This window comes from Aquarana catesbeiana, linkage group LG11 (genome assembly GCF_042186555.1).
Source record: "Aquarana catesbeiana isolate 2022-GZ linkage group LG11, ASM4218655v1, whole genome shotgun sequence".
In the NCBI taxonomy this organism is placed as follows: domain Eukaryota; kingdom Metazoa; phylum Chordata; class Amphibia; order Anura; family Ranidae; genus Aquarana; species Aquarana catesbeiana.
Genome location: NC_133334.1, coordinates 279,108,733 through 279,129,355, shown reverse-complemented (window position 1 = coordinate 279,129,355; position 20,623 = coordinate 279,108,733). Strand labels below are relative to the sequence as shown.

Sequence of the window (20,623 nt, the reverse complement as noted above, 5' to 3'; positions counted from 1 at the left end):
GATGTGTGCAGGACCACACATGTGCGGGGGTGGAGATAAGCAGGGCCACACATGTGCGGGAGTGGAGGTGTGCAGGGCCACACATGTGCGGGAGTGGAGGTGAGCAGGGCCACACATGTGCGGGAGTGGAGGTGAGCAGGGCCACACATGTGCGGGAGTGGAGGTGAGCAGGGCCACACATGTGCGGGAGTGGAGGTGAGCAGGGCCACACATGTGCGGGGGTGGAGATGAGCAGGGCCACACATGTGCGGGGGTGGAGGTAAGCAGGGCCACACATGTGCGGGGGTGGAGATGAGCAGGGCCACACATGTGTGGGGGTGGAGGTAAGCAGGGCCACACATGTGCGGGGGTGGAGATGAGCAGGGCCACACATGTGCTGGGGTGGAGATGAGCAGGGCCACACATGTGGGGGAGTGGAGGTGAGCAGGGCCACACATGTGCGGCGGTGGAGATGAGCAGGACCACACATGTGTGGGGGTGGAGGTGAGCAGGGCCACACATGTGCGGGGGTGGAGGTGAGCGAGCACACATGTGCGGGAGTGGAGGTGAGTAGGGCCACACATGTGCGGGAGTGGAGGTGAGCAGGGCCATACATGTGCGGGAGTGGAGGTGAGCAGGGCCACACATGTGCGGGAGTGGAGGTGAGTAGGGCCACACATGTGCGGGAGTGGAGGTGAGCGAGCCACACATGTGCGGGAGTGGAGGTGAGTAGGGCCACACATGTGCGGGAGTGGAGGTGAGTAGGGCCACACATGTGCGGGAGTGGAGGTGAGTAGGGCCACACATGTGCGGGAGTGGAGGTGAGCGAGCCACACATGTGCGGGAGTGGAGGTGAGTAGGGCCACACATGTGCGGGAGTGGAGGTGAGTAGGGCCACACATGTGCGGGAGTGGAGGTGAGCGAGCCACACATGTGCGGGAGTGGAGGTGAGTAGGGCCACACATGTGCGGGAGTGGAGGTGAGTAGGGCCACACATGTGCGGGAGTGGAGGTGAGTAGGGCCACACATGTGCGGGGGTGGAGGTGAGCGAGCACACATGTGCAGGAGTGGAGGTGAGCGAGCCACACGTGTGCGGGAGTGGAGGTGAGTAGGGCCACACATGTGCGGGAGTGGAGGTGAGTGAGCCACACATGTGCGGGAGTGGAGGTGAGTAGGGCCACACATGTGCGGGAGTGGAGGTGAGTGAGCCACACATGTGCGGGAGTGGAGGTGAGTAGGGCCACACATGTGTGGAGATGGAGGTGAGCAAGGCCACACATCATAGTGCAGGAACCCTTTCAAAGTTGCATTATTGAAATCAATGAGCTGCAATTTGTTCAGCGACTTTGTGTCCAAGTGGCACTAGTATGTAATGAGTGTTTGGCATGGGGAAGGACAGAGATGTGTGTTGCATTTACACACGTTTGCAGAATGCTCTACTTTTCGCGGCACTTCAACCCCCTTCAATGATGTAATCTATGCTGATTAGCTAACGTTGATTTTGGACCGTCCATGCAGTGGAAATGCGTTCAAAAACTCGTCCCGCTGCACTCGGGGTAGACGGGTCCTGAAGTTTGCTGCAGACATCAAGCTGTGCCTTAAAAGCCAAAAGTATGCAGCAGGCGTGAGCCGCGAGGGGTCTACATGAAAGTGAATGGAAGTCGGGGGAGAGCTTGTTTGTAGGTCACTGGAGACATCCTGGTGGCTGTGATGACCTTCCATGCTGGGAACGTTCCTCCAGCCAGACCGTCCACCGAGAGCCGCCGAGCTCCCCCCAAGTTTCCTTTTATTATTGCAAAGTGCTAAATAGATGACAATAAATGGAACATTTTAAGAAGTTTCAAAAAGTCAAAGAAGAATTCTAGGTATGGAAGTTTTTACATAGTTATAATGATATAAAAGGAGCACCGGCCTTGTGCATTACCCAAGATTCCATTTATTTGGAATTAAATGCAGAACATAAAGCCCAACACAAGTTTCCAACAGAACAACCAAACAGATGCGCTCCTTCAGAAAGACCAAGCAGGTGTCCCAAAGTTCTGCAGACTCTAACGTGTTTCGAGGGTGTCCCCTCTTCCTCAGAGCTCAAAGGAAGAGGCAACACCTTCTAAACACGATATGTATTGACTATAATATATATAGATAATAATAATCATTCCAAAATGAACCTATCACACACCATCACTTACTATCTGATATTTCTTTATTTTCATTTCTATGTGACTATGTGTATAGTTATGTATGCATGCACTATATACAGTGGGGGGAAATAATTATTTGTTCTGCAGATTGTGTAAGTTTGCCCAGTTACAAAGAATTGAAGGGTCTATACAGAATATCAACCAGATATCAACCAAAAATCCAGAAAAAAACACGTTACAAATGTTATAAATGGACTTGCAGTTCAGTGAGCAAAATAAGTATTTGATCCCCCACCAATAAACAACAATTCTGCCCCCCCACAGACTGGCTACAGTAGGTGCTCATGTGGTACACAGATCAGTCCTGTCAATGTAAGAAGGTTCTCCTAACGACAACTCGTTATGTGTATAAAAGACAACTGTCCACAGAATCTCCTTCTTCCATTCAATCCTCACCATCATGGGGAAGACCAAAGATCTGTCAGAGGACATCAGGGAGAAGATTGTAGACCTGCACAAGGCTGGAATGGGCTACAAGACCATCAGCAAGAAGCTTGGTGAGACGGAGACAACTGTTGGAGCGATTATTCGCAAATGGAAGAAATACAAAATAACCATCAATCGCCCTCGGTCTGGAGCTCCATGCAAGGTTTTGCCTCATGGGGTGAGGATGGTCATGAGAAAAGTGAGGGATCAGCCCAGAACTACACGGGAGGAGCTTGTGAATGATCTCAAGGGAGTTGGGACCAAATTTACCAAACAAACCATTGGTAACACAACACACCACCATGGATTGAAATCCTGCAGCGCCCGCAAGGTCCCCCTCCTCAGGAAGACACATGTAGAGGAACGTCTGAAGTTTGCCAATGAACATCTAAATGATTCAGAGAAGGATTGGGAGAAAGTGCTGTGGTCAGATGAGACCAAAATTGAGCTCTTTGGCATTAACTCGACTCGCCGTGTTTGGAGGAGGAAAAATGCTGACTATGACCCTAAAAACACCATCCCTACAGTCACACACGAAGGGGAACACATGATGCTTTGGGGTTGTTCTGCTAGCCTTCTTTGGATGTTGGACAGCCTGCACCACCTCCTTCCTCAATAACCCAATGAAGCCTTGATCCAAAGTTTACAAGCAATGAAAAAGATGAAGAAGAGTTATTACAGAGTAGTGGTCCCGGGGGCCTGAGGCTGCCCTTTGCTTGTCTTTATCTGGCCCTTGGTGCACTATTCCATCCATTGACACCAACAAGGGGGCCTTATTCCTCCAACTGACACCATCAAAAGGGCACAATTCCTCTCACTGACACCAATAATGGGTCATAATTCCTTCCAACTGACATCAACAATGGGGCAATATTCCTACCACTGACACCATACCAATGATGAGGCATAATTCTTTCTATTGACACCAACGATGGGGCATAATTTCTTGCATTGATTCCAACGATGGGGCGTAATTCCTTCCATTGATACCAATGATGGGGCAATATTCCTCCCACTGACACCAATGATGGAGTAGAATTCCTTCCACTGACACCCATGATGGGGCAATATTCTCTTTACCGACACCAACAATGGGGCACTATTGCTCCCACTGACACCAACTATGGGGCACTATTCCTTACACTGACATCAACAATGGGGCACTATTCCTCTCACTGACACCAATAATGGGTCATAATTCCTTCCATTGACATCAACACTGGGGCACTATTCTCCCCACTTACTCCAATGATGGGGCATAATTCTTTCTATTGACACCAATGATGGGGCATAATTCTTTCTATTGACACCAATGATGTGGCATAATTTCTTCCATTGATACCATTTAAGGGACCACTATTTCTCCCACTGACGCCAACAATGGGACACAATTCCTCCCATCAACACCAATGATGGGGTAGAATTCCTTCCATAGACACCCATGATGGGGCACTATTCCTCCCACTGACACCAACTATGGGGCATTATTCCTTCCACTGACACCAACAATGGGACACAATTCCTCCCACCGACACCAATGATGGGGTAGAATTCCTCCCATTGGCACCAATGATGAGGTAGAATTCCTTCCAAAGACACCCATGATGGGGCATTATTCCTCCCACTGACACCAACTATGGGGCACTGTTCCTCCCACTGACACCAACTATGGGGCACTATTCCTTCCACTGACACCAACAATGGGACACAATTCCTCCCACCGACACCGATGATGGGGTTGAATTCTTCCCATTGGCACCAATGATGGGGTAGAATTCCTTCCAAAGACACCCATGATGGGGCATTATTCCTCCCACTGACACCAACTATGGGGCACTGTTCCTCCCACTGACACCAACTATGGGGGACTATTCCTTCCACTGACACCAAAGATGGGGCATTATTCCTCCCACTGAGACCAAAGATGGGGCACTATTCCTCCCACTGACACCAACGATGGGGCACTATTCCTCCAACTGACACCAACAATGGGGCGCTGTTTACTCCCACTGGACGCCAGGACATTCTACTCCCACTGGCATTAGTCCGACCCCCCTAAAGTCTAAAGGACAATAGAAGGTCCTTTGTTTAGTGAAGACCCCTACTATAGTGAAAGAGTTACTCTACCAACGTAAATGTGAATGACTTATGTAGTTAATAAAAAAAAAGTCATGCCCGCTTTTGCATTACTTTCAGTAGGAGGCCCTCGTAATTCTGGCCATACCAATCTCTCTGAATGTTTTAAGATTTTGCTTGTACAGCCCATTTACATTTTACAAAAGATTAAAAAGATAAAAAACCTTCAGCCTAAAAAAAGAAAAAAAAAAGAAAAATGCTGGATTGTTGTCTGCAGTGAAAGCAACTTTTCTTTATTTCCCAAATTACCGAACTGTCTCTAAATTACAGGGCCAAGAACGTCAATAAGAGAGTTTCAACAGACTGTAAAAAAACACAGATTTCTTAAAAACCGCATTTCCGGGGTAATAGCATACTTTTACGCAAACCTCTCAATTTGCCTCTTTTTTTGTAGAGTATTTGTTTCCCGTGACTCGACTAAGAGACAAAAAAAAAAAAAAAGGTCATGCCTTCCATCGATGAGGGAAGGGTATAATTCCTACCATTGCTAAGTGGGCAGACAAACTTGGCTTAGCTTTGTCATAGACAACCGATACATATCCATCAACGCTCCTGGCGCCGCGCCAAATGGCCGATCGTCCTAATTAAAGCGGAACTGTGCATCCTGCTGCTTCGTACTTCTCACACGATGTGGACAAATACATTGGAAAAGAAGCATATGGAGAGGGACGGAAAGATGGAATATCACCCCCCCCCCCTCGACCGATTGTGTTGGCGGGCCGGGAAAAAGAGTTGCAATCAATAACCCCTCCGCCGTTTGTCACCCGTGCCATCTGGACACGGAGCCCATAGCTGCCAAAGTTGTATTAAAACATTTGAATTTTTATTAGGCTCCCTTAAGATTGCATATCCTACGCGATTTGTCAAACAACGGCTCTCTGAACGTCCTCCAAACTGGCGTGTTGGTCTGGGGCCTGCTGCGATCAAGTGAAACGCGTAGAGACGCGTCGTTTAGTTGCTTGGGACAGGTCTGTCCCACGACTGTTGTGACAATTAGTGCCGCTTAAACGATAGCTGTAGTACAATCAAGCGGTGTCTAATAGTTGGCTGCTGGGCGATGGATTTCTACAACCACCGAGCCAAAAAATTAGGCCAAAAAAAATATCCAAATTACAAATGAGATTTAGACTATTGATCAAGAAGATCGTGTCCGTGGTTTAAGTGAGGGCTTTTCTTCCAGCTGGAGAAGCAGTTCCGGCACCACCAGTGTGTGTAATGGCAAGGAGTGCGCTGGAGGGTCTATTGATGCTGGTGGCTGGGGGGACTTATTGCCACTGGATGGGATCTACTTTATATTGTCAAAAGTATTGGGACGCAGGACTGGACTGGGATAAAAATTTGGCCCTGGACTTCATCCAGACCGGCCCACTTTAATTGTGCAAACAAGCACAAAAACAGCCTATAAACGCAATTGTGCAAAAAATACATAGGTAGCATAACATAAGGAGTACTCGCTAACCTCTTTTATTATTTCACTTATTCTCCTCTGTATTTTTCTCATCTCTCACATCACTGCGTGAAGTTGAGGGCGAACCAAGAAAGCCATTACTTTGACAGGCTATCACTGAAACCAGCCCACTGAGCCATCGGCCCACCGGGAAACTCCCTGTAGTCCCGATGGCCAGTACATGCCTGTTGGGACGTCTGCCTTTAAACGCACATGAACTTTAATGGCATCCCAGTCTTAGTCCGTAGGGTTCAATATTGAGTTGGCCTCGCCCTTTGCAGCTATAACAGCTTCAGCTCTTCTGGGAAGGCCGTCCACAAGGTTTAGGAGTGTGTCTTCCACCATTTGTGAGGAATAATATTGAGCGACAAGGCCTGACTCGCAGTCTCCGCTCTAATTCATCCCAAAGGTGTTCTATCGGGTTGAGGTCAGGCCAGTCAAGTTCCTCCACCCCAAGCTGGCTCACCCATGTCTTTATGGACCTTGCTTCGTGCACTGGTGCGCAGTCATGTTGGGGCCATCCCTAAACTGTTCCCACAAAGTTGGGAGCATGAAATTGTCCAAAATATCTCAGTATGCTGACGCCTTAAGAGTTCCCTTCACTGGAACTAAGGGGCCAACCCAACCCCTGAAGAACAACCCCCCCCCACCATAATCCCCCCTCCACCAAATGATTAGGACCAGCGCAGAAAGGTCTGGAGGAGCTGCAGGAACCCCTGTTAGTGCAAGAAAACTCTCCTACAACCGACCTTCCACCACCCAGACCAGAGCACAGAGAGGACAGCGGGGGAACACTGCCAGGCAAGTCTGGTTATGACTAAGGCCTTATAGGCTGAAACACGTCAACTGTTCTTATTTGCGTTTGGTCACTGTGGCTTGTCAATAAATATTATACTTCTTAAGAGCAATCACCGGAGTGCGGATCGTCTTTTCCTCATTTTCCTACTCAGCCAGCGACTGTGGATCGAGCACCTGGGAACTCTGCTTTCTATGTGATGTATGGGTAGTAGCACTGACTTTTCTGTTTATATGCCAGGCAAGTCTCCAAGAGAAAAGGGAACTGCCAAGAGGGCTGGTGAGTGACACACAGTCAGAAAACCTGAGAGGACTGGGATGCAGCAGTCTGGGGTGAATGTAGAGCCAGTTGGGAGGACTGTGGTGGCACGGGCAGGAGAAAGGGGCAGCTGCAGCCATAAAGACATGGATGGACGAGTTTGGGGTGGAGGAACTTGACTGGCCTGCACAGAGTCCTGACCTCAACCCGATAAAACACCTTTGGGATGAATTAGAGAGGAGACTGCGAGCCAGGCCTTCTCGTCCAACATCAGTGCCTGACCTCACAAATGCGCTTCTGGAAGAATGGTCAAACATTCCCATAGACACCCTCCTAAACCTTGTGGACGGCCTTCCCAGAAGAGTTGAAGCTGTTATAGCTGCAAAGGGTGGGCCACAATGTCCCAACAAACAAGAAAGAAGTTACTGCTCTCCTTCTAAAAGCCCGAAGTAAACTTTAATGGACATTTGCTTTTCTAATGAATTTCACGTCACTGAGAGCCTAATTATAGAGAAGGAGAGCGACTTTTATTTTTATTTTTTAATGAATTTTCTGTACTTGCTAAAAATGTAGATGGCTTGAAAAAAAAAAGAAAAAACAAAAAAAAAAAAAAAAACGAATGCAACCGCTTTACAATAAAATCAGGATTTAAAGTGATTGTAAAGGTACAACATTAAAGGGTAACTCCACTTTCGTCGGGAAAAAAAATAGCAAAAAAGAGAAAATAATCAGGCCTATATATAACCTATTGTAATTGGATGCTATTAAATATTCCCTTTCCTTTTCAATCTGCAGCCGCTGTAATTTTCTGTAAAATGCAATCTGGCCACCTGGAGGCGTTCTGTACACAGATGGCATACAGACCCCCCCTCCCCCCCTCCAGAAATGTCATTTCCTGCTTGTGTGATTGGCTCACTGATATTCACAGAATTCTGCTCTAAGATACAAGTCAGATTTCAGGCAACAAAAATATCATTTTTGGGGGACATCCTCCCAATAGGAAATCACGACTAAAGGGATGCAGACCCTGCCGCTTTCCTCATTAGAGCCCTGCAGGTGTAGCGGCTGATTGATAATTATGAAACCACTCCCATTAGATTCACTTTCCCACATGAGCACAGAGGAACACACAGGGATTTCTACAAAATAACAAAAGGTCTGAATCTGCAACAAAGTTTGTTATAATCCTTGCAATGTACAGAGATCACCCCGAGGGGAATATTTTTTCTTTGTAAAAAAAAAAAAAGATTGATACCTACCTGCTCTGTGTAATGGCTTTGCACAGAGCAGCCCCGATCCTTCTCTTCTTAGGTCCCCCACTGGCGCTACTGGCCCCTCCCCCCTGCAGAATGCCCCCCTGGAGCAAGCAGCTTGTTCTGGGGGCGCTCGTGCGTGCTCGCTCCTGATCCGGCCCTGTGTGTTCATTAAAAAAAAAGAGCACAGTTTGCCCCACCCCCCCACTCCCTCCTCACCAGCTGTGATTGGCAGAAGCAGGAGCCAATGAGGAGGAAAGGGACCCTGGAGAGCCAATGCTCTCATGCACATTGCTGGATCGAGACCGGGCTCAGGTAAGCATTGGAGGGGGGGAGGAGCCAAACATGGCAAACTGCAACCCCCCACCCCCCAAGATATGTAAGCATTATGTGTCAGCAAAATCCCCCCCCCCAAAAAAAAAATAATTGAGCACTAATCTAAGCATAAATTCCCCCTCCTCCCAGTACAAATCGGCCCCATGCTGAAATCTCTGCTCCCAGCGAAAATCTTTGACCCCCCCATCCCCCCTCCCAGCTCAAATCCTCTCTCTCCCCAAGTCCCCCCAGCACCCCCCCCCCCCCACAAAAAAGGAATCACTCCTCCTAGCACAAATCCTTTACTCCTCAAATTCCACATCCTCCCCCCCCCTTCCCAGCACATATTCCCCCTCCTAGCAGAAATCCCCCCCCCCAATTATCCCTACTGTCACAACCCCCCCTCCACCCCCAAAAAAGAATTCCCCTCCTAGCACAAATCCCCCCCTAATCATCCCTACTGTCAATACCCCCCCCCCCTCAAAAAAAAGAATTCCCCTCCTAGCAAAAATCCCCCCCTAATCATCCCTACTGTCACAACCCCCCCCCCCCAAACAAAAAAAAAAGAATTCCCCTCCTAGCACAAATCCCCCCCTAATCATCCCTACTGTCACAAATGCCCCCCCCCCCAAAAAAAAAAAGAATTCCCCTCCTAGCATAAATCCCCCCCCCCCTAATCATCCCTACTGTCACAACCCCCCCCCCCCCCCCAAAAAAAAAAGAATTCCCCTCCTAGCACAAATCCCCTCCCCCTCTACTATATCACTTCTTCTAGCACAATTACCCCAAATCCTCCCTCCAAGCACAAATCCTCTTCCCCATCCCCCTTTCCAACACAAATCCCCCAAATCACCTTTCCTATAACCCCCCCAACAAAAAATTCCCTCCTAGAACAATTCTTACCCCCTGCTGCCCCCCCCCCAAAATCCCCTACCCAACACAAATCCCCCCCCCAAATCTCCTTGTGGCCCCCCTACGTAGAAGATTTTTTTTTACCTTCATGTATAGAATGAATGAAGGTAAATGAACCTTCAGCCTTTAGAACCACTTTAAGAAACATAAAATCACAGATGTGACTTGAGTCGGGAATGGTGACACGGAGAGGTGTAGAAGTGGCCACCAAGGAACCAATTAAACAAAAGAGAACAGAAGGAACGTGGCTTCAGAATTATGCATGAGCTTCAGGAGTTCTATAAAGTTCAAATTAAATTTGCTAAGAAAAAAAAAAAAAAAACGGGTCAGGTATATAGATTGTGAAGACTATAAGAATCCTCCTTGCCGACTCTTTACTGGTTCCGGTTGTGTAGATATGGAGGTCATGCCGACACACTTTGTGAGTGCCGTGTGGGAGAGTCTACCTAATCCAATCCTTTCCGGCTCTATTGAAAAACTATAATATGTTTTGCCTAGTCTTACATTCAACAATAAGGTCAATTTTGTGGACTTATCAGCAATAAAAAGACGTAGAACAACATTTGTACACATCTAAGTACCGTGTAATTATAGCATTACAGAAGAGGAAAATAAAAAGTTATTTGCGTGCTTTCCAACGCCATAAATTAAGCGGAGGATAAATGTGATCTATTCATCGCGGGAGACTCTAATAGAAGAACCAGACGCCCACTTCAGGAATACAACAAAAGATGCAACTCAACAGCAAGCATGGGCTAAACATCTGAGCATCGGGATCCAGGGAATATTGGATTTCTCTTTTCGAGGGTTCCAACGTGTTGGGAAAGGCTGCCTCACGAAGTAGAGCAAATTGTGACCACCCTTCAACCCCTTTATTACCGGTCCATAGCCGAAAGATGAGTACAGCGCAGTTCTCTCATTTTGGGAGGGCGTCCATAGACGTGCCTTATCAGTGCCCTGATTATCAGTGCAGCCCCATCAGTGTCCATCAGTGCAGCTTATCAATGCCCATCAATGCCAACTATCAGTGCCCATCAGTACTGTCTCATCAGTGCAGCCTCATCAGTGCCCATCAGAGCAGCTTATCAATGCCCATCAATGCCAACTATCAGTGCCCATCAGTGCAGTCTCATCAGTGCAGCCTCATCAGTGCCCATCAGTGCAGCTTACTAGTGCCCATCAATGCCAAATAGCAGTGTCCATCAGTGCAGCCTCATCAGTGCCCATCAGTGCAGCTTATCAGTGCCCATCAATGCCACCTATCACTGCCCATAAGTGCCATCTCATCAGTGTAGCCTCATCAGTGCACATCAGAGCCCATCAGTAAAGCTTATCAGTGCCCATCAGTTCCCTTCAGTGCTGCCTCATCAGTGCTGCCTCACCAGTGCAGCCTCATCAGTGCCCATTAATGCCCATCACTAAAGCTTATCAGTGCCCATCAGTTCCAATTCATCAGTACCCATCAGTGCAGCCTCATCAATTCACATCAGTGCAGGCTCATCAGTGCCCATCATTTTAGTCTCATCAGTGCAGCCTCATCAGTGCCCATCAGTGCTGCCTCATCAGTACCCATCAGTGCTGCCTCATCAGTACCCATCAGTGCTGCCTCATCAATGCACATCAGTGCAGCCTCATCAGTGCCCATCAGTTTAGTCTCATCAGTGCCCATCGGTGCAGGCTCATCAGTGTCTATCATTACTGCCTCTCCAGTGCAACCTCATCAGTGCCCATCATTGCCCATCAGTAAAGCTTTCAGTGCCCATCAGTTCCACCTCATCAGTGCCCATCAGTGTCACCTCACTAGTGCAGCCTCATCAGTGCCCATCAGTGCAGCCTCATCAGTGCCCATCAATGCCACCTATCACTTCCCATCAGTGCCATCTTATCAGTGTAGCCTCATCAGTGCACATCAGTGAAGCTTATCAGTGCCCATCAGTTCCCATCAGTGCTGCCTCATCAGTCCCCATCAGTGCTGCCTCACCAGTGCAGCCTCATCAGTGCCCATGAATGCCCATCAGTAAAGCTAATCAGTGCCCACCAGTTCCACCTCATCAGTGCCTATCAGTGCTGCCTCATCAGTGCCCATCAGTGCAGCCTCATCATTTCACATCAGTGCAGCCTCATCAGTGCCCATCAGTTTAGTCTCATCAGTGCCCATCAGTTTAGTCTCATCAGTGCCCATCAGTTTAGTCTCATCAGTGCCCATCAATGCTGCCTCATCAGTACCCATCAGTGCAGCCTCATCAATGCACATCAGTGCAGCCTCATCAGTGCCCATCAGTGCAGCCTCATCAGTGCCCATTAGTGCAGCCTCATCAGTGCCCATTAGTGCAGCTTACTAGTGCCCATCAATGCCAAATAGCAGTGTCCATCAGTGCAGCCTCATCAGTGCCCATCAGTGCAGCTTATCAGTGCCCATCAATGCCACCTATCACTGCCCATAAGTGCCATCTCATCAGTGTAGCCTCATCAGTGCACATCAGAGCCCATCAGTAAAGCTTATCAGTGCCCATCAGTTCCCTTCAGTGCTGCCTCATCAGTGCTGCCTCACCAGTGCAGCCTCATCAGTGCCCATTAATGCCCATCACTAAAGCTTATCAGTGCCCATCAGTTCCAATTCATCAGTACCCATCAGTGCAGCCTCATCAATTCACATCAGTGCAGGCTCATCAGTGCCCATCATTTTAGTCTCATCAGTGCAGCCTCATCAGTGCCCATCAGTGCTGCCTCATCAGTACCCATCAGTGCTGCCTCATCAGTACCCATCAGTGCTGCCTCATCAATGCACATCAGTGCAGCCTCATCAGTGCCCATCAGTTTAGTCTCATCAGTGCCCATCGGTGCAGGCTCATCAGTGTCTATCATTACTGCCTCTCCAGTGCAACCTCATCAGTGCCCATCATTGCCCATCAGTAAAGCTTTCAGTGCCCATCAGTTCCACCTCATCAGTGCCCATCAGTGTCACCTCACTAGTGCAGCCTCATCAGTGCCCATCAGTGCAGCCTCATCAGTGCCCATCAATGCCACCTATCACTTCCCATCAGTGCCATCTTATCAGTGTAGCCTCATCAGTGCACATCAGTGAAGCTTATCAGTGCCCATCAGTTCCCATCAGTGCTGCCTCATCAGTCCCCATCAGTGCTGCCTCACCAGTGCAGCCTCATCAGTGCCCATGAATGCCCATCAGTAAAGCTAATCAGTGCCCACCAGTTCCACCTCATCAGTGCCTATCAGTGCTGCCTCATCAGTGCCCATCAGTGCAGCCTCATCATTTCACATCAGTGCAGCCTCATCAGTGCCCATCAGTTTAGTCTCATCAGTGCCCATCAGTTTAGTCTCATCAGTGCCCATCAGTTTAGTCTCATCAGTGCCCATCAATGCTGCCTCATCAGTACCCATCAGTGCAGCCTCATCAATGCACATCAGTGCAGCCTCATCAGTGCCCATCAGTGCAGCCTCATCAGTGCCCATTAGTGCAGCCTCATCAGTGCCCATTAGTGCAGCCTCACCCGTGCAACCTCATCAGTGCCCATGAGTGCCCATCAGTAAAGCTTATCAGTACCCATCAGTTCCACCTCATCAGTGCCCATCAGTGTCACCTCACTAGTGCAGCCTCATCAGTGCCCATCAGTGCAGCCTCATCAGTGCCCATCAATGCCACCTATCACTTCCCATCAGTGCCATCTTATCAGTGTAGCCTCATCAGTGCACATCAGTGAAGCTTATCAGTGCCCATCAGTTCCCATCAGTGCTGCCTCATCAGTCCCCATCAGTGCTGCCTCACCAGTGCAGCCTCATCAGTGCCCATGAATGCCCATCAGTAAAGCTAATCAGTGCCCACCAGTTCCACCTCATCAGTGCCTATCAGTGCTGCCTCATCAGTGCCCATCAGTGCAGCCTCATCATTTCACATCAGTGCAGCCTCATCAGTGCCCATCAGTTTAGTCTTATCAGTGCCCATCAGTTTAGTCTCATCAGTGCCCATCAGTTTAGTCTCATCAGTGCCCATCAATGCTGCCTCATCAGTACCCATCAGTGCAGCCTCATCAATGCACATCAGTGCAGCCTCATCAGTGCCCATCAGTGCAGCCTCATCAGTGCCCATTAGTGCAGCCTCATCAGTGCCCATTAGTGCAGCCTCACCCGTGCAACCTCATCAGTGCCCATGAGTGCCCATCAGTAAAGCTTATCAGTACCCATCAGTTCCACCTCATCAGTGCCCATCAGTGTCGCCTCACTAGTGCCGCCTCATCAGTGCCCATTAGTGCAGTCTAATCAGCGCACATCAATGAAGAATAAAAATTACTTATTTGCAAAATTTTATAACAGAAACAAAGAAAAAAGGTTGGTCTATTTTTTGTTTGTTTAGCAAAAAAACTAAAAACCCATTGGTGATTAAATACCACCAAAAGAAAGCTCTAGCTGTCTCAAAAAAAATTATAAAAATTGAATTTGCGTACAGTGTTGCATGACCGCGCAATTGTTATTGAAAGTGCGACAGCAATGAAAGCTGAAAATTAGCCTGGGCAGGTGACAGTGCCCGGTATTGAAGGGGCTATCCAACCTCATAGGTCCAAATGGATGACATAACCAGCTGACGTGTTTCAGGGGACCAACCCCCTTTCTCAGAGCAATGACTCCTTGTCATTGACTCATCAGTCACTGCCTTGAGAAAGGGGGCTTCCCCCCCGAAACACGTCAGCTGGTTATGTCATCCATTTGGACCTATGAGGTTGGAGGGCAGACTTCTGTTTTTGCAATATGCTGCCATTCATCATTGGTTTGTGAGTATAATCTGTATCTTTTATCTTTTAAATAAAGTGCTGCAGATAATGCAGTCATGTCACCCTGTTGAGATGCTTCACCTAGGAGGACCTAGGAGCTGAGTGCACAGGCACAACATCTATAGAGAATGGGTCGTCATACACATCTATCACTTGTCCCCAGACTCTCCAAGAGCAATCAATGATGGAACTCCGAGAGAAAATCAGTTGGCATGTTCTCCATGTAACAGAAGCTCAAAATGTCAAAGTCAAAATGAACGCAGTATAATTTGTATCTTATATATCTCCTAAATAAAGTGCTGTAGATAAAGCACTAGGCGTTTGCACCCTTGTTGTAAACCCACTGCCTTGTTCGACCACAACGTTCGCTTTGATCCAGCATTTTGATGATTTGATAGACCAAATAACAGTTCAGACCGGAAGAGGAAGTCAAAAGAGGGCTGTTCATACTTTCTGATCAAGCGAGACTACACATAACACACTGGAACTCTTTTCTCACTTCGCCAATTACAAAAAAAACTTTAAAATGAAAGAAAAGCATCCAAGAAGCAAACGGGGATTTTCTTGCATTCTGGAAACCTCATTCAATACAAAAACTCCGCTAAGTGCTGTTTTCTACATTGACCCCATAACATTACCAGAATGTAATTTGAGAAAAACAACATTTTCTATGAAAAAAATAAAAAAATAAGGAAAACGGTTTCCTTTTATAGAACTTTAAAGACATAAAAAAAGAAATAATTAAAACAAAAAGGAGAAATGGTAATTAAAAGAAAAAAATACACACAGCAAATACGTTACAAAACTAAAATGATACAAAGCAGAACTGTTGCTAAAAATGAACTTGTGCTTTAATGGTCACAACAACTCACTACCATATGTCACCAGCAGGTGATGCTGCAAGTGAAATGTTGTAGAGAGGGTGAAATGTTGTACTCTAGAACAGGGCTCTCCAAACTTTCTAAACAAAGGGCCAGATCACTATCCTTCAGACTTTAGGGTGGCGGGGGCAAGCTTTGGCCAGTGGGAGTAGAAAATGCCCCAGCATCAGTGGGAGTAAGCAATGTTTTTAGACTTTGTGGTCAGTGGGTGTAAAAAAATTACATAATGCCTATGGCCAGTAGGAGGAGAAATAGTGTCCCATCGTTAGTAATGGTGGTAGGAATAGTGCCCCATCATTGGAGTCAGTGGGAGGAATAGTGCCCCGTCATTGGTGTCAGTGGGAGGAATAGAGCCCCATCATTGGTGTCAGTGGAAGGAATAGTGCCCCATCATTGGTGTCAGTGGAAGGAATAGTGCCCCATCATTGGTGTCATTGGAAGGAATAGTGTCCCATCATTGGTGTCAGTGGAAGGAATAGTGCCCCTATGGGTGTCAGTGGAAGGAATAGTGTCCCTCCCATCATTGGTGTCAGTGGAAAGAATAGCGCCCCATCATTGGTGTCAGTGGAAGGACTAGTGCCCCTATGGGTGTCAGTGGAAGGAATAGTGTCCCATCATTGGTGTCAGTGGGAGGAATAGTGTCCCATCATTGGTGTCAGTGGGAGGAATAGTGACCCATCATTGGTTTCAGTGGAAAGAATAGCACCCCATCACTGGTGTCAGTGGAAGGAATAGTACCAATATGGGTGTCAGTGGAAGGAATAGTGTCCCATCATTGGTAGCAGTGGAAGGAATAGTGCTTCATCAATGGTGTCAGTGGAAAGAATAGTGCCCCTATGGGTGTCAGTAGAAGGAATAGTACCCCATCATTGGAATCAGTGAAAGGAATAGTGCACCATCATTGGTGTCAGTAGAAGGAATAGTGCCCTATGGGTGTCAGTGGAAGGAATAGTGCCCCATATTTGGTATCAGTCGAAGGAAACATGCCTCATCATTGGTATCAGTGGGAGGAATAGTGTCCCATCATTGGTATCAGTGGGAGGAATAGTGTCCCATCATTGGTATCAGTGGGAGGAATAGTGTCCCCACCATTGATGTCAGTGGGATGAATAGTACCCCATCATTGGTTTCAGTGGGAGTAATAGTGCCCCCTCATTAGTATCAGTCTGAGGAATAGTGTTCCACCATTATATCAGTTGGAGGAATAGTGCCCCATTGTTGGTGTCAGTGGGGTGAATAGTACCCGAAGGGCTGGAAAAATGCAAGCAAAGGGCCGCAGTTTGGAGATCGCTGTTCTAGAAGAATGAAAGAATGAAAATACTTCTCAAACAAACACTCGCTGATTTAAATCCAGGCAGGCAATCAATCTTGATCCTCACAGCCAGAGCAACTTACATTCATGTCACCCCATTGAGATGCTTTTTACCTAGGAGGACCCAGAAGCTGAGTTCACATTACAACATCTATGGAGGACGGGTTATTATTTCCATCTATCACTTGTCCCCGGACTCTCCAAGAGCCACCAATGATGGCAGCATCCTTCTAGCAGTCCTGTGCAGAACCCCAAGAGAAAACCAGTTGACATGCCGTCCATGTAAAAGACCTCAAAATGTCCAAGTCCGAATTAAACCGCTTGTTCCAAGTAAACGGACTGGAGAGCACACTGAAGATTTGATCATTTTTTTGGCTTCTCATTTGCATACCAAAAACAGCAGCAGTTATACAACATAGTCAGGTCTTACCTTGCCCACAATCTTTGGAAATGGCGTTCGCTGGTTCTCCGCAATTGAGACTGGAGGTGCCACAATTGATCTCCTGTGTCGCATAAGTGAGAGATGTCTTGGTACTTTAAGCATGTTCTGAAAGACAACAATCAAAAAAGTATATTTAACAATGGTGTGCAATCATTTTCATGTTTTAATGCTCAAAAGCTGTAGAAAAATAGTTTACCAAAGTTAAAAAAAGAAAAAGAAAACCGACTATGGGGACCCAACTGCTAAGGACATTAAAGGATTTAAATGTGCAGCAGCATGCGAGCAGCCACCGCCGGCTGTATTCTACACCTGAGGCCACGTGAAAGAGGCCTTTCTGTGAGTGGTGAGCTTTAAGACAACATGCAACAATTACGGGGGTGTTGCTTATGTTCCTACTTGTTAAGTTGTTATTGATTTATACTGTTTACCTTCTGCCTAGAACAAGGCTCTGCTGGAAGTGACACTAATTGCTTCCTTGCCGCTATCAAGAACCGTTACCGTCTTGTCCTAACTGGTTTGTCAACCTTTGGACCCTTCAAATGTTCATTAAAATGTTCACTGTCCTCAGATTGGCAAACTATGATCTAAAGAAAACAGCATTGAGCAGATGTGTCAAAGACAAAGCCCACGGGCGGAATCCAGCCCACCAGACCATATCATGTGGCCCTCACAACCCTCCTGTAGCTGTGGCATCACCATTGTCTCAGGCTCCCAACAAACTCCTCCGCCCAGTTCCTGCTCTTCTCCATGAGAGGCTTGTCCTTGCCCCCCACCCCCCAGAACTCCTCCTACAGATCTTGGGCCTATCTGTGCAGCTGTAGCACACCCTCGTCTCCGCCTACCCAAGTCTCAGCATTCATCTGACTCCAGCCCTCCGTTGGTCCTCTTCCAGACTCTGCACTTTCTGCTTCCACCACCAGCTTATTCCCGGAAGAAGCAAAAGGTAAGAGGGGTGCAATGTGATGTAAGGGAGGGTGGGGAACTTTTGACTTCTGATGGTGGATGCTCTTGACATCTCATGTAAAGGGGTGAAGGGTGTTCTGGACATCTGCTTATATTTATTATGAGAATAATACAATCCCAGTTAAAAAAAGAGGGCCACCGGCCGCTGGTATCATCCACAAGAAACTTTATTGGAGACTGCTCAGACAGAACCCCATGGCAGAACCATGTTCAGTTTGAGCAATGTCCAATAAAAATTCTTGCCGATGATACCAGCAGTGTGCAGGCCCTCCTTTTCAGACTTACATCATCTTCTACAAGAGTGTAAGTGCGCTCCATGCTGGTCTGCACCCATCCTTCACAGCTTAAGACTTATGCCGCGTACACACGGTCGGACTTTTCGTCTACAAAAGTCCAACGGACGCTGACGGACTAAAGCTGGCTGGTAATCCGATCATGTGTGGGCTTCTCCGGACTTTCAACTGACTTTTTCAGCCTCAAATCCGACGGACTTTAGATTTGAAACATGCTTCAAATCTTTCCGACGGACTCGAGTCCGGTCGAAAAATCCGCTCGTCTGTATGCTAGTCTGACGGACAAAAACCCACGCTAGGGCAGCTATTGGCTACTGGCTATCAACTTCCTTATTTTAGTCCGGTGTACATCATCACGTAAGAATTCGACGGACTTTTGTGTGATCGTGTGTAGGCAAGTCTGTTCGTTAGAAAGTCCGCCGCAAGTCCGTCGAAAGTCCGTCGAAAGTCTGTCGGACAGGCTGTCGGACTTTTGTAGCTGAAAAGTCCGACCGTGTGTACGCCCCATTACAGTAAGTTATTACAAAAACCAGTAATAATTGAATGCAGAGGCAATTATTAAATATGATAAAGTAGAGTTTCTCAACCAGGCTTCCATGCATCCTAGATCTCCTCCAGAGGTTGCTAGGGGTCCCTTGAGCAATGAGCAATTTCTGTCTTTCAGATAAGTTCCCATTGACATCATTGATATTTTTTTCACTATCTGTAAAGCGGGGAATTCTTCCCAATGATCACAAATGTAAGGTGCATTCTTTCCACTGACCATCACACTAATGTATCATGAGTTGCAGATATAGTAACTATTAGCAGAGGTTCCCTGAGGATGGAAAGTTATTTCAAGGGTTCCTCTGTGTTGGAAAGGTTGAGAAAGGCTGTGATAAAGAGTAGATATCAATTACTTACAGATACTGTACAACCAGCCCTTTGAGGGCAACCATAATGCTGATGCGGCCCACTATGAAATTTAGTTTGACACCCCTGGCCTGGAACAAAGCTCTACTGGAAGTGCCAGTATTTGCTTCCTTGCTGTTATCAAGAACTGTTACCTCTTGGCCTAACTGGTTAGTCAACCCTTGGACCCTTCAAGTGTTCATTGAAATGCTCATTGTCTTTAGGTTGGCCAACCATGGTCTAGAAAATTAGTCTAGAGCAAAGATTCCCCTACAAACAGTTAATTTTCAAATTTTCGCAAAAATATCTCAACATCATTTTTTTTTCTTGTATTACCAAATCTTCGGGGACACTCAAACAATTTGCGCATTTAAATAAATCATCAGTTCAGTATCAGAAAGCCAGTTACATTACTCCTGGCGGGAGAGAAACTTCATTACATCTTGTCATGGGATTAAACAAGAATGCTGTAAACATATTGATCCGCCTCAGGAAACATTTAAGAATATGTGAAAGGTGGGCCCTTCCGGAGCTCATTATTAGTTACTAGAGGGAGCAGCTGCCTTCTCGGTGATTTAGAAAGTCGGACAAATTAGTCCTGATAGTGTCAAGCTTTTTTGCTGAGGACATTGAAAAATAAAGTCAAATTACTGTCCGGCGCAGCATTGATCTCAGCAGGGTGTTTCGAAGAGTTTGAAAAGCTTTCACCATCCAAATTGGTTTGCCCGTCACTGGAAGAATAGACGTTCACCTTTTACTATTATTTTTATGTTCAACTGCCATGGATTTGGGGAGGACTATACAAAAAGCACTACATATGTAATCACCGTTACCAGAAGATTTGACTACATTGTCAATAATGCTGTTTACAAGAGAAAGCTTTTAGAGAACATGTCAGAATGTTCCTCTGGACAAAGGGACACGTTTTAGATAGAAAGGTTGGGAAGAGAATTACTGTAAACTAAGGACAGGATGATCTGTGGAGGAGGCAGTAGAAGCCAGGTTGGTGGTAAATAATATAAGACTGCTACAGAGGTTATTCTGTCCCCTTAGAACTGTGGTCTCCACACTGTGGCCCTAGGGCCAGATGCGGCCCTCAGTATGTTTTTATCCGGCCCTTGAGACTTTATTCCTCCCACTTTATTCCAGGCACTATTAGTCCCATTGACACCAACCATGATACACTATTCCTTCAACAGTGGGGCATAATTCCTCCAACTTACACCAATGATGGAGCACTATTCCTCTCACTGACACCAAATATGTGGCAGTAATTCCTCCCACTGACACCAAGGATGAGGCACTATTCCTCCCACTAACTCCAAAGATGGGGC

At 47.1% G+C, this 20,623-nt stretch overlaps 1 protein-coding gene across 1 annotated transcript in view; it reads right to left on the bottom strand.

The window, feature by feature from the left end:
- The window catches only part of CDH13 (cadherin 13), a 902,416-nt gene that overhangs the window by 476,463 nt on the left and 405,330 nt on the right, over nucleotides 1-20,623 (bottom strand). The window contains exon 4 of the mRNA XM_073605913.1: nucleotides 17,131-17,247. Within this exon, the coding sequence (XP_073462014.1) occupies nucleotides 17,131-17,247 (117 nt within the window). The remainder of the gene's footprint in view (nucleotides 1-17,130; nucleotides 17,248-20,623) is intronic.